This window comes from Erithacus rubecula, assembly GCF_903797595.1.
Source record: "Erithacus rubecula genome assembly, chromosome: 13".
Taxonomy (NCBI): domain Eukaryota; kingdom Metazoa; phylum Chordata; class Aves; order Passeriformes; family Muscicapidae; genus Erithacus; species Erithacus rubecula.
This window is the reverse complement of record NC_136665.1, coordinates 14065924-14077645: the sequence shown is the minus strand read 5'-3', so window position 1 is coordinate 14077645 and position 11722 is coordinate 14065924. Positions and strand designations below refer to the sequence as shown.

The 11722-nt window shown below is 45.3% G+C and overlaps 1 protein-coding gene across 2 annotated transcripts; it reads left to right on the top strand.

The window, feature by feature from the left end:
• The first annotated feature begins 5013 nt into the window (after positions 1-5013).
• Positions 5014-11269, top strand: PSMD6 (proteasome 26S subunit, non-ATPase 6). 2 transcript variants are annotated; one of them, XR_013775704.1, is made up of 8 exons: positions 5014-5250; positions 6146-6351; positions 6865-7010; positions 7976-8195; positions 8303-8411; positions 9420-9592; positions 10761-10834; positions 10966-11029. XR_013775704.1 is itself a non-coding variant. In XM_079316823.1 (8 exons), exons 1-8 carry the CDS (start codon positions 5106-5108, stop codon positions 11060-11062), a joined length of 1170 nt encoding a protein of 389 aa, XP_079172949.1. In that variant the 5' UTR covers positions 5014-5105; the 3' UTR covers positions 11063-11269. The 2 variants fall into 2 exon arrangements, 1 of the variants encoding a protein (XP_079172949.1); XM_079316823.1 differs by having other exon boundaries at positions 9420-9588; positions 10757-10834; positions 10966-11269.
• Positions 11270-11722: the final 453 nt, after the last annotated feature.

The window sequence follows — 11722 nt, the reverse complement described above, 5'->3', positions numbered from 1 at the left end:
ATGTCTGCATGGCCCCAAACCCACTGGGTTCTCACCTGCTCAGAAACAGCTTCTCCCCCGAGATTCCTGAGGCAATAGTGTTAAATATATCCAGCAGTAGTGTGTCCCACCCTTCCCTGCACTCGGGGCTGCCAGAGGTGTGGAGCAAAGGAGAGGCTCCTCCACTGCCCCTACCTGTCAGTTTGATTTCTCATGGCCATTACACATTAATGGCTTTTCAGATCTCTAAGTAATGATGCAGGAGTCCTCTCTTCCCAGGGTAATAAACTCCCCCAACATGTCTGTTTGTTTGAACACCCTGATTCTAATGCTGCAAAAGGCTTAATTTGGGAACTAGGTAAAATGTTGTCTTTCAAGACATGGATTTACTGATCTGAAAATATGCAAGGGAATAAAAGACACTAATTGATGTGAAACAAATACTTGGCTGATCAGATGCAATTAGTGACATGGAAAGGCTGACAAAAGAATATCAGGGAGGTCAAGAGATGCAGAAATCCCACTCCAAGGGCATTTTCTAGCTGCTCTTACACTGGTGCCAGGGCTTATTTAGCAGCAGCCAGCCTGTAGAGCTGCACTAGCAGAGGGCTCAGCCCTGAGCTTTTCACTCCTTGCTTTCACAGACTGTAGTTTCTGAGAGACTTCCTGATACAACAGCCATACCTATGCCAACAATAATTACCTAGGAAAACAGGCAGCTTCTAGGAGCTTATTCAGAAGAAATCAATGCCTAACACTTGTATGCTTATACAGTGCCACTGTGAGTATTGCTGTCAACACTTCCACTACTGAAGGGTGAAGAATGAAGCCAGATGTGATTCAAGTGCCATCTTTTCCCAAGTTCAGTTAAACCAGCCCTACAAATGAAACAAATGCACTGGCCTTGAAGATGCCTGAGGATGACAGCAAGGTATGAAAGCATAATTGGTATTGCTGAGGTGAGCCTGCAGCTCACAGCATGGTGGCTGTGCACAAAGAGCTTTTTGTTACAGCATGGACAGGTCCAACAGCTCCCAGGGCCCTTCCTGCCTTCTGCAATGGGAATTAAATTCACTCAGCAGCACCTGGGTCCAGTTCTGGGTCCTGGTGCACATTCTGATCTGCTGGCAGAGGATGCTCACAGTGCCAGGGTGGTCTCTGTCTCTGAAGCCTGGTAGGGCTGCAGGAACTCCTTGGAGAGGAAAGGGGAGCACTCAGTGACCTGCTGCTGGAAAGTGCCACATACCCTGAGTGATGGGAGCTTTTCCTTTGTGTGCTGGGAGAGAGGAGCCCCTGCACCCAGCAGGGCTGGACAAGCAGAGGGATTAGTGACAGACCCAGTCCTTGGCTCCTTTGATGGCACTGACAGGCAAAATACTCAGCTCCTGACACCACTTTAACAGATATGTTATACATCCCTGCCAGCAGCAAAGTGGTGTCTGGCTGGACACAGGGGTCTGCAAACCAGGCAGTGGCACACAGCAGGTTTTGTGTGGTCTGTGCTCCTGCAGAAGGCTGGCAGTTCCCAAAGATTTCAGCCATAGCAGAGCACCACTTGTGACCCTGAGGGGGGAAAACAGCCCAGCAAAGCACTCAGAAGGCAGAGACAGCGTGCAGTTACTGCTCTGAAACACTGGCACCTTGTGGCAGCTCAGCCCCAGCCAGACACGCTGTGTCTGCCTGTCCTGCTGGACTTTGAGGTGGCCTGGGCACAGCTCCAAGAGCCAGGACACAAGCAGCAGCAACATCACACAGACACATAAAAAAAACACCTTGCTCTGGGTAGCATTTAGTAACTAACAGCTGCTGCTGGGCAAGGAGGAGAAATGGAAATCTGTAGTTGTACTTCCAGCCCTGTTTGTGGCCTCCCACAGCTACAGAAATGATGATGAGGAGGGTGGCATTACTGGGATGCCCATGATCACTGTCTGGGGCACTGACCACACAAGGTGTGTCCAACCCAGGAAACTGCAAGGAGTAATCAAACCTCTTGATGTGTGAGCATCAGCAGGGCAGCAGCAGGTCTGGACCCCTCCTGCAGCACATCCACACTCAAGAAAGAGATACTAGGGGCCATCACAGGGCTCCTCACTGCCCTGGTGCATCTTGTTAGAAAAGAAACAATCATTTGATATCCCTTTAAAAAAAAATTTAAAAATTATTTGTATATTTTTGAAGGCTGTAAGACCACATTAAATTATGGTCACCCCAAGGCCTTATTTAACCATGTAAATAATTAAGATATAAGTACTTTCCCTAAATTTCTTTTTCACATTTAGATGTGAATATCACATGTGCATACCCAGCTCCTTTTCTCCCTGTTACTGCTGAAATACACATAAATACGAAAATGTGGGCAAATATTTACAGGCAATAAATGCTGTGTGGGGTAATTAACTAGTGTTTCATATGGTTACAAACTAAAACACGACATTTCAATAATAACTAAACCCAGGAAAATTAAAACTCAGTTCCCTTACTCTTCTCACACCTAACAGCTTATTTTTTAGCCAATTAAAAAGTGGCAAATCCAGAAATGGGAGAATGAAGAAATTTTTCTCTCACAGTACATAATGAATCTGTGGCTTTTACTGCCACAATGAGCTGAGGATACCAAACCCAGAGAGGCTGACAGGGTGTGGGTGTTTCTGTGGACAGTGAGAATGGCCAGAACTATAATGGTTATGAATGATGTGAATTTTGGAACAGGGCAGACCTCCAGCTGTGGCTGCAAACCAATCTTTATTAGGGATTAGGAAAAGAGCTGTGGTGACAGCCAGGTTATCTGCTTACAAGGGAGCTGCACATACTTTCCACCTTCTACCCGTTGCTGGAGGGACTGTCTGCAATAACTGTGTGTTGGAGCTGGTTCAATTTTTTTCGTCTTCAATTTTTGTGAGCTAATCCCAGCTCAGCCACTCACATAAGCAACATTCAGCCATGTGTGCAATGCCTGAAACATCAGCCTTACTTAGCAGTAAAAACCCCAACCATCCTTTTCTTCCCAAACAAGGCATGCAAAGAATAAACAGCATTCCTTAGCTCCAGAGCACACTGCCTAAGGAATAGAGCTGGGGACAAAATGTAAAAAAAAAAACCACCCAAAACCCAGAACATGCAAGATGCCTAAAAGTGTCTGTCATACATAAAACTAATTAATAGGCCTCTGAGCAAATGAAAAGGGCAACAGGCAAATAACATAAACAATGCTGCAAAAGATATGTGTGCATCAAAGCCACTGCTCCTTGTGCAATCGATACAAAAGTGATTGCAGCTCAAAAAGAGAAACAGAAGACAAAGAAAAAAATGACTGCTCTGAAAGAAACAAAGGAACTAGCCAACTTAAAACACAGTTTTTCCTTGATTTTATTCTAAAATACTATAACTACAAGCCAATAAATGAAGGGGGGGGGGGAAGTCAGAATCAAGGTAAAAAATACTAGCACGTATCAAAAACACAGCAGGCAACTGTTTCTTCCAGCAATCTCCTAAATAATTCATGCTCAATATACAGAAGCCAATCTTGGGAATGCACAGTGCCAAAACAGTCAAGGAAACTGTTTCTGCCATCACCCAGATGCAAAGCACATCTCCAAAATAGAGGCACTGGCCAAAAGTGTTGTACTTAAACCCCAACTCCAACAAATAGCACCAAAATGTGTCTGGAGGAGCTCAGCTATACAGCAAGTGTGGTCCAGGAGTCTGGGTGAGATCCTGCATCCTACAGGACAGCCCTGGGCACTCAAAAATGCCCTTTGCAAAATCCAAGCACCCTGTGCCAGCCAAACCACCCAGCTGTGTTCCATTCCAAAAGCACCAACTATGTTTTTATCTTGTTGTCAGTTTCCAAGGGAATACAGTGGCTGACAGAGAGTCATAAAGATAAAAAAAAGGGCTTGACTTCAGGTATCAACTGGGGATGAACCTCAAGGACTCCACACACAGGGCTGTGGAGGCACAGGCTGTGTCCCATCTGTAACATGTGGCACAATTTGTGGTAAGGAGGGAGAGTGCAGCAGGACTGGGGCAGTGGGCTGGGGTGACACTTGGGGACCACCCAGCCCTTCTGCCACCATCTCCACCTGATGTTCCCAAGGGAGGAACACACTCCAGCACTGGCAGTGTGAAGTCAGGAAAGACAAAAGCAACGATATTTAATGAACAGATGGAGAAACACCAAGAAAAGCTAAACGAGAAGTAGATGAACACAGGCTAGAGTCGGGTATGACTTCCCCACCATCCTGGATGAAAATACAACCAAAACCAGGGCTGTTTAGAGCCTCCTTTATTTCCTCCTACTTGTTTTGAGCCACAAGCTCAATGTAACACATTCAAGCTCCTTGCTGAAACTACAAAGGCCACAAACCCATTTTTTCCCGTGACCCCTTGTAGGCCTGCGTCCTTCCCCTGTGCTGCAGCAGCAGACAGGCTGTTCCAGGGCCGTTCCAGGGCTGTTCCAGGGCTGTTCCAGGGCCGTTCCAGGGCCGTTCCAGGGCCGTTCCGTTCCAGAGCCGTTCCAGGGCCGTTCCAGGGCCGTTCCAGGGCCGTTCAGCCGTGAGGAGAGGCCCCGGCCCTGTGTGTGTGTGAGGGGCTGTGCTCAGCTGACACCGGGCACCAAGCGATGCGCAGCAGCTCCGCCTGAGGGGGAGGAAAAACCTTCCTGCGCACAGCAACATTGTCCAGAGGGGCCGTGGAGAAAGCAGAAACACTCACTAGAAATACTGCAGAACTGTCTAACACCCCGCTGGGCGATGTGCTCTGCGATCATAGAATGGTTTTGGTTGGAAGGGGATTTTGAACATCACCCAGTTCCAAGCCCTTGCTATGGGAAGGAAGCCGTCACTAGACCACTAGACGCTTCCAGGGATGGGGCAGCCACTTTCGCGCTGCAGGCTGTGGCCGTGGCTGTGATTTTTTGCTGTTTTTGTGCCCCGTGCCCAGGCCCCGCCGCCGCCAGGGGCCGCCCCGCGCCGCGCCGCCCGCCGCGGACCTCCGCTCCGCCAGGGGGCGCCGCGCGGCGGAAGCGCTCGGCCGCTTCCGGCCGTCGCGGCTGAGTCACTGCGCCGCGCCGCCCGCCGCTGCCCGAGCCCCCCGTCCCGGCCCGCGGCCCCCGTCCCGCCGCCGCCATGCCGCTGGAGAACCTGGAGGAGGAGGGGCTGCCCAAGAACCCCGACCTGCGCATCGCCCAGCTCCGCTTCCTGCTCAGCCTGCGGCCCCGCGCGCCCGACCCCGCCGCGCGCGACGAGCTGATGGCGGCGGTGCGGCTGCACAGTGAGTGGGGCCTGGGGGAGGCTGTGTGTGTGTGTGGGTGGTCTGTCTGTCTGTCTGTCTGTCTGTGGGGATCGATCAGGCAGGGCTGTGTACACATCCCCCCGCAGTTCGGTATCTCTTTTCCCCCGGGTCTGACCCCCTCAGGGCATGGACAGCCCGAGCGCAGCGGGGCAGGGCGAGGCTCGCACCTTCCCGGGCCGTGCCCTGTCCCCAGCTCCGAACACTCTTACATCGTGCTGGGCACTAAGAGCTGTGAGTTGGGCACCGCGGGCTGCTGCAATCACAGTGGGATAAAGAGATAAACAGAACATCCTGAGCCGCAAGGATCATCAAAGTCCAGCTCTTGGTCTTGCACAGGGCACTCCCAACAATACCACTGAGAGCATTGTCCAAGTGCTCCAGGAGCTCTGCTTTGGTTAGCCTGTTCAGTGCCCAGTCACCCTCTGGGGGAAGAACCTTCTCCTGATATCCAACCAAAACCTCTCCTGACACAGCTCCATGCTGTTTACTCAGTTTCTGGCTTTTAGAGAGCAGGGATCAGTGCCTGACCCTCCACTTTGTCTCATGAGGAAGCTTTTAGGTCAGTCACCTCTTCTCTAGGCTGAACACACCAAGTGACTTCAGCTACTCCTTATACATCCCCTCCAAAACTGCCCCCAGAACTCGAGGTGAGGCCACCCCAGTGCAAGGTAGGGAAAGTGCAAATTGGGAGCAGTGTAAAGAGCAGTGATGAAAGGAAGCATGAGGGGCAAGGCCTGCAGAAACAGTGGCTGTGCTGTGTCTGGTACCTGGTCACAGAAGAGACATCTCTGGTGTTGACAGTCACCTTGTCCTTTTTGGAACAAACACATTCTTATTGCAATGAGCAGCAGAACCCTTCCTGCTTCTCTTTCAGACATGGCTCCATACTATGAAGCCCTGTGCAAGTCTCTTGAGTGGCAGATGGACACGGATCTGCTGAACAAAATGAAGAAAGCCAACGAGGAGGAACTGAAACGTCTCGACAACGAATTAGAGGATGCAGAAAAGATCCTGGGGGAGAGCGAAATCCGGGATGCAATGATGGCCAAGGCTGAGTACCTGTGCAGGATTGGGGACAAGGTTGGTGACACAGAGGCTTTATGGGCTCGTAGAAAACACTGCATGGGAACCCTGTTAACTGGGAAGGTCCCAGTAAGCACTGGGGGACTTGCAGAGTATTTTCTCTCTGGCACAGCTCACCATGGCTGGCAGAGAGAGGAGGGTCTTACTGAAATATAAATTATCTAGAAAAAAGCAGTCCTTGTAAGAAAACAACCTTTTTCTTGGCAAGGGGAAAAGTTTGCAGATATCATTATTCGCTTTCCTTGCATCTTTAGACTCATCCAAGCTATTTAGATCATGCAGCTGAATTTCAAGTTACAGAGTAAATTTTTATAGTCTTCAGCTTTAAAAGATACATGAGGAACAGCTTTTCTAACTTGATTTAAACTTGGAAAAGTTAAGATTATTCAAAATGCATAATGTGAAAGTCACAACTACTAGTGGGAAACAACACATGTTCTTACAACAGGTATTTTATGAATGATCTGGATGCTTTTAACATTCTTACAGTAGCAAATCCTGTTTTGCCAGGAGGGAGCTCTGAGTGCGTTCCGCAAGACTTACGACAAAACCGTGGCCCTGGGGCATCGCCTGGACATCGTGTTCTATCTGCTGAGGATTGGCTTGTTTTATATGGACAATGACCTCATCACACGGAACATTGAAAAGGCAAAAAGGTACTGCTTGGCTTGTCTGAGTGCACTAAAGCACTTTTGAAACAAGCTGGAACAAAAGAAATAGAAGATAAAGGCCTTTCTGTCCAGAAATGACTGGGACTGGTTGTGAATGAGAAGCAGAGTGATCTGGATTTTTTTATGGTGGGGGCAGAGAAAAGTTAAGATTTTGTGGTAGGTGTTTTCTAGCAGCTGGCTCAATTTGTATTTGTAGCCCAGCTCCCACTTCTATTTTGGGTGTGACTGTACTGTGCCTCTGCCAGCTAAGTCCAGCTGCTCCCAGTGGCAGCCAGCTGACTCTGTAAAGAGGGAGCTTTTCCTCTAGAAGCAAGAGCAGCCATGGTGTTTTGGTGCCACTGTCATTCTTGTGTTCCCATTACTTCAGTGTTTCTATGCTCCCAGTGTTTTGAACCTCAGCAGTTCCTGTAGAAAACTGTGGTTCAGTCTCTGCTGCTGCCATGAGACACCAAGGCAGAGGAGGTTCCTTCTTCCCTTGTTCTTTGGGCAGGGATATTTTGTGTTGCCTTCTCAGCAGTTTGGTCTCTTTCCTGCCCTTCTTACAGCCACACCAGTTTTGTGCCGATCCTTAAAAAGTGGCAACTTGTATCTTTTTTCTATGTTGCTGGTTAGACAGCTTTGATTTTAGCAGCAAATCTGTTGCCACAGTCTAGGCTGACAGTAATATTTATCTGCACATCCACAGAGACTGTTGTCACAGCTGAAGAGGCTGTAAACTTTTCCTTTCAGCTGAAATTTGCACTGTGTAAAAGGCTCTGGCCTCTCCTGTCCCAAGGAAGCCACTTCCCTAGCCAACAGGTGTAACAAAGCCTGGACTCTTACAACAAGCTATAACAATAAACCAAGTTTTTCTTTCTCTAATCTCATGGTATCAGTTGATTTGTAGTTGTTTTGTATAACTTCCTACATTACACACTTACATAAGTAAATATTCTTTGTTCTATTTTAAGTCTAATAGAAGAAGGAGGAGACTGGGACAGAAGAAACCGTCTCAAGGTGTACCAAGGCCTTTACTGTGTAGCCATTCGAGACTTTAAACAAGCAGCAGAGCTCTTCCTTGATACAGTTTCCACGTTTACATCCTATGAACTGATGGATTACAAAACCTTTGTAACATACACTGTCTATGTCAGCATGATTGCCCTGGACAGGCCTGACCTGAGGGAGAAGGTAAGGAGAGCACGTGGAAACACTGGTGCAAACTGTCAGAGCCTTTCCTTAACCTGTTCATGTGGAGGCTGCAAGGGATGGAGTTAAAGATGTGTGTTTGCTTTCAGGTGATTAAAGGAGCAGAGATCCTGGAAGCCTTGCACAGCTTGCCAGCTGTACGGCAGTATCTCTTCTCTCTTTACGAATGTCGTTATGCAGCCTTTTTCCAGTCCCTAGGTAAGGCTGGCTTGTGTCCCACAACTCTGTTCCAGGTGTTCCAGTTATTTGTTTCAGATCATACACAACTTTGGTGTAGTAGCTACAGTAGAGCTACAGCTATGTGCAGAAAAAATAAACTATAGGGATTTTTTTAACAGTGACCTTAAATTTTATGCTTTGATTTTTCAAACAAAGACAGGCAAATTTCTCATCTAATGAGCCTTCTCAAAGGTCACATCTGATTAGGTGAAAAAGCACTTTGGAAATGGCTATGAAACACCATCTTACCTGAGGAGTCAGATCAGGAAAGATTTGAAAGTTTTCTGTGTAAAAAGACACCAAAGAAAAGCTTTTCAGAAAACCCTCATTCTTGCCAGTTCTCAGACTGCTTGTTTTTCTTCTGTGAGATTTAGAATACAAGAAAGTAAGATACTTAGAAAAAGCAAGGAAAAACCCTTGATTTCAAGAAAAGACTAGGCCTGATGAGACTGAATTAAAGGGGAGCATCTTCCTATTGCCAGCCTCATCCCAAGCCAAGAACTTGTCGGGGGGGGGGGGAAAAAAATCAATTTCAGTGCCTGGATATTCTTGTAACTAATGTAAGAGCTAGTAGCAGAAAATTATTGTAATGTCCTTATACAGGTATGGGTAACAGTGTTTCTTCAAGAAGTTACATACCGAGCTGTGCGTGTTACCCAGCTCCAGGCTGCGCCTGCAGGCGGCAGATCCAGCTCTTGCCTTCAGCGAGGTGGTCCCTCTCCTTTTGAAAGATGCTGTGTTAATTACAGACTTTGCCACAATATTGTTTGCATGTTCTTACTGCTCATGATTCCATAACTGATACATACAGATTTCATGAATTTACTTTTCCTTAGTGCAGAATCCCTTTCATATCTTGAGGAGTGCAAGAATACAATGTAGTTATGGTCACACTTACTAACTCTGTCTGCTCTTATGTTTTATTTACATAACTGATATCTGACATTTCTTAGCAATTACTGACTTCTTTTTTTTTTTTCATTTCAGCTATTGTAGAGCAAGAGATGAAGAAAGACTGGCTGTTTGCACCTCACTACCGATACTACGTGCGGGAGATGCGAATCCACGCCTACAGCCAGCTGCTGGAGTCCTACCGCTCCCTGACGCTGGGCTACATGGCAGAAGCCTTTGGAGTCAGTGTGGAATTCATAGACCAGTAAGTTCTTTGGCTTTTTCAGTTCATAGAGATCTGCCTTTATGCCTTTTAAATATTGGTGATGATCTCATTTATGAGTGAAAATCTTTGTTCGCTTGTATTCTAAATATGCCAAGTTACGTTTCTATGGAAGAGTGTGACGAGCTGGTGTTTTAGTAATGACTTTGTTCTTTGTATTGCTGTATTTATTGACCTCCATGTACTATGAAATTTTAGATTTTAGGTAGGTTAGTTCACAGCTAGGCAAAAACTGAGCTCTTCCAACTTTGGGGATCTGCACATTTTTTGTACTCTGCCAGTCTCCCTCTCTCATTTTGCTTGGTTTCTGTTATGTGGACAGGATCTGATGTTTTTCACTTAATTCCATACCCTGCAGTCCCAATTTGAAATTCTTTTCTAGAATAAAACCAACATATTTAGATCATGATAAGAATTAAGCAGTGAGTGAAGTAAGAAACTGACTTTTACTCATGTACATGAAGCACATTATTTCAAATGCCTTCACAAGTTATTTTTATTTCAGATTTTCTAACATAGAAAACTTACAGAAATACAAAACTGCTTGAAATATTCAGAAATTAAGAAGTGTTTCAAGAGAAACCAAATACTATTTCATTCAGAAGTAATTTTTTTAAAGTCATACTAATTCTTACGCTTTCCAATATTTTATTATGAGTTGTAACTTACTGTTGAGTACAGGAATATTTTCTTCTACCATCAGTGCTATAGACCACCACTGATTAAACAAAATAATAACATTTTAAAAAGCATTTTTAAAAATTAAATATTATTGATATACTTTCCTAATTAATTGCCTGTCATGAAGATATTTACCTCAGGGTAAATTCCAAATAGCCACACTGCATTACTTCTGCATATGGATTTGAAAAGTATTTGATACAAAGCTCAGTGATAAATTTCACTAACTCAAGTACAACACTTTGGCCTGAGAAGAAGGAACTAAGAGGTTTTGTGTTCAGGTCATTAAAATTATTATTTTTGGGTGCAATATCCAAGCCTTAATAAGATGAGGATGTGTAAGACACCTTATGAAGATCCATAGGCTGTTGCTTCAGAAATAGAGTGTGGTGAAACAGCATTTTCAGTGCTCTTAGGTCTAAAAGTCCCTGGTGAAACAGGATTTAACCAACTTTTGTTCTTCATTTAGGGAGCTTTCAAGATTTATTGCAGCTGGACGGTTGCACTGCAAAATAGACAAAGTAAATGAGATTGTAGAAACTAACAGGTATGTAACAATTCCTAGAGGTTGATTTTGGAGTCTGTATAGTTTGATGACATTACTACAGAAATGTTTAATGCTTTGGTATCAATCATATTCTTAGTTCTAACCCCTTTTCTTTCCCCCATGATTCCTAGGCCTGATAGCAAGAATTGGCAGTACCAAGAAACCATCAAGAAAGGAGATTTGCTGCTAAACAGAATTCAGAAACTTTCCCGAGTAATTAATATGTAATTTTTTAATGCAAGGGAATGCAAAATTTAGAAGTTTAAAACATTTTGGAAGTAACCTATAAATATATTGCATAACTTGGTATACTGTAGGGAAAAAAATAACTAGCAAGAAAAGGTAGTGTTTTTACTTTCCACTTCATTATGTACACACTGTTCTGTTCTGGTGTATGGAACCCAGTTCATTTATTAAATGTATGATACCGTTGGTCATCTCTTGTAAAAGACTTTGTTCCTTTCCTTGCCTGTATATCCAGTGTTCCATATTGAACAGCAAAGCAGGCTCATGACCTGTGAACACAGAACTCAATGGCCATTTTATGCTTGCTGTTTTATGACTTTCACATTGGAATCAGAGGTGAAAACAATCACTTGCATAATAGTAAAGTAGCCAAAATGTTAGTGAATCCTGTTCAGTCAGGAGAGTCTTGCAATGAAGGGATTACAGCTTAAGGGAGAAGGAATAAGGATGCAAGTGTTTGGGGTGAAGCAATAATATAACCACAGAAACTGTGAGACTGAAACTTTGGGAACAGCTGTAACAGAAGTAGCCTCTCTTGTTTTGCAAACTGTTGAAAAGGAAGTCAGCATGTGAGCAAAGCATTACATTTGTAATTATTGCCTGAGGTAGATTTGCAGATGTCAGTGATGGTGGGAGCTGTGG

Coding starts and splice junctions, on each gene's coding strand:
- PSMD6 (XM_079316823.1), top strand. CDS start 5,106: ATGCCGCTGGAGAACCTGGAGGAGGAGGGGCTGCCCAAGAACCCCGAC. Junction 5,251..6,145: donor GGCGGCGGTGCGGCTGCACA/GTGAGTGGGGCC, acceptor CTTCTCTTTCAG/ACATGGCTCCATACTATGAA. Junction 8,412..9,419: donor AGCCTTTTTCCAGTCCCTAG/GTAAGGCTGGCT, acceptor TTTTCATTTCAG/CTATTGTAGAGCAAGAGATG.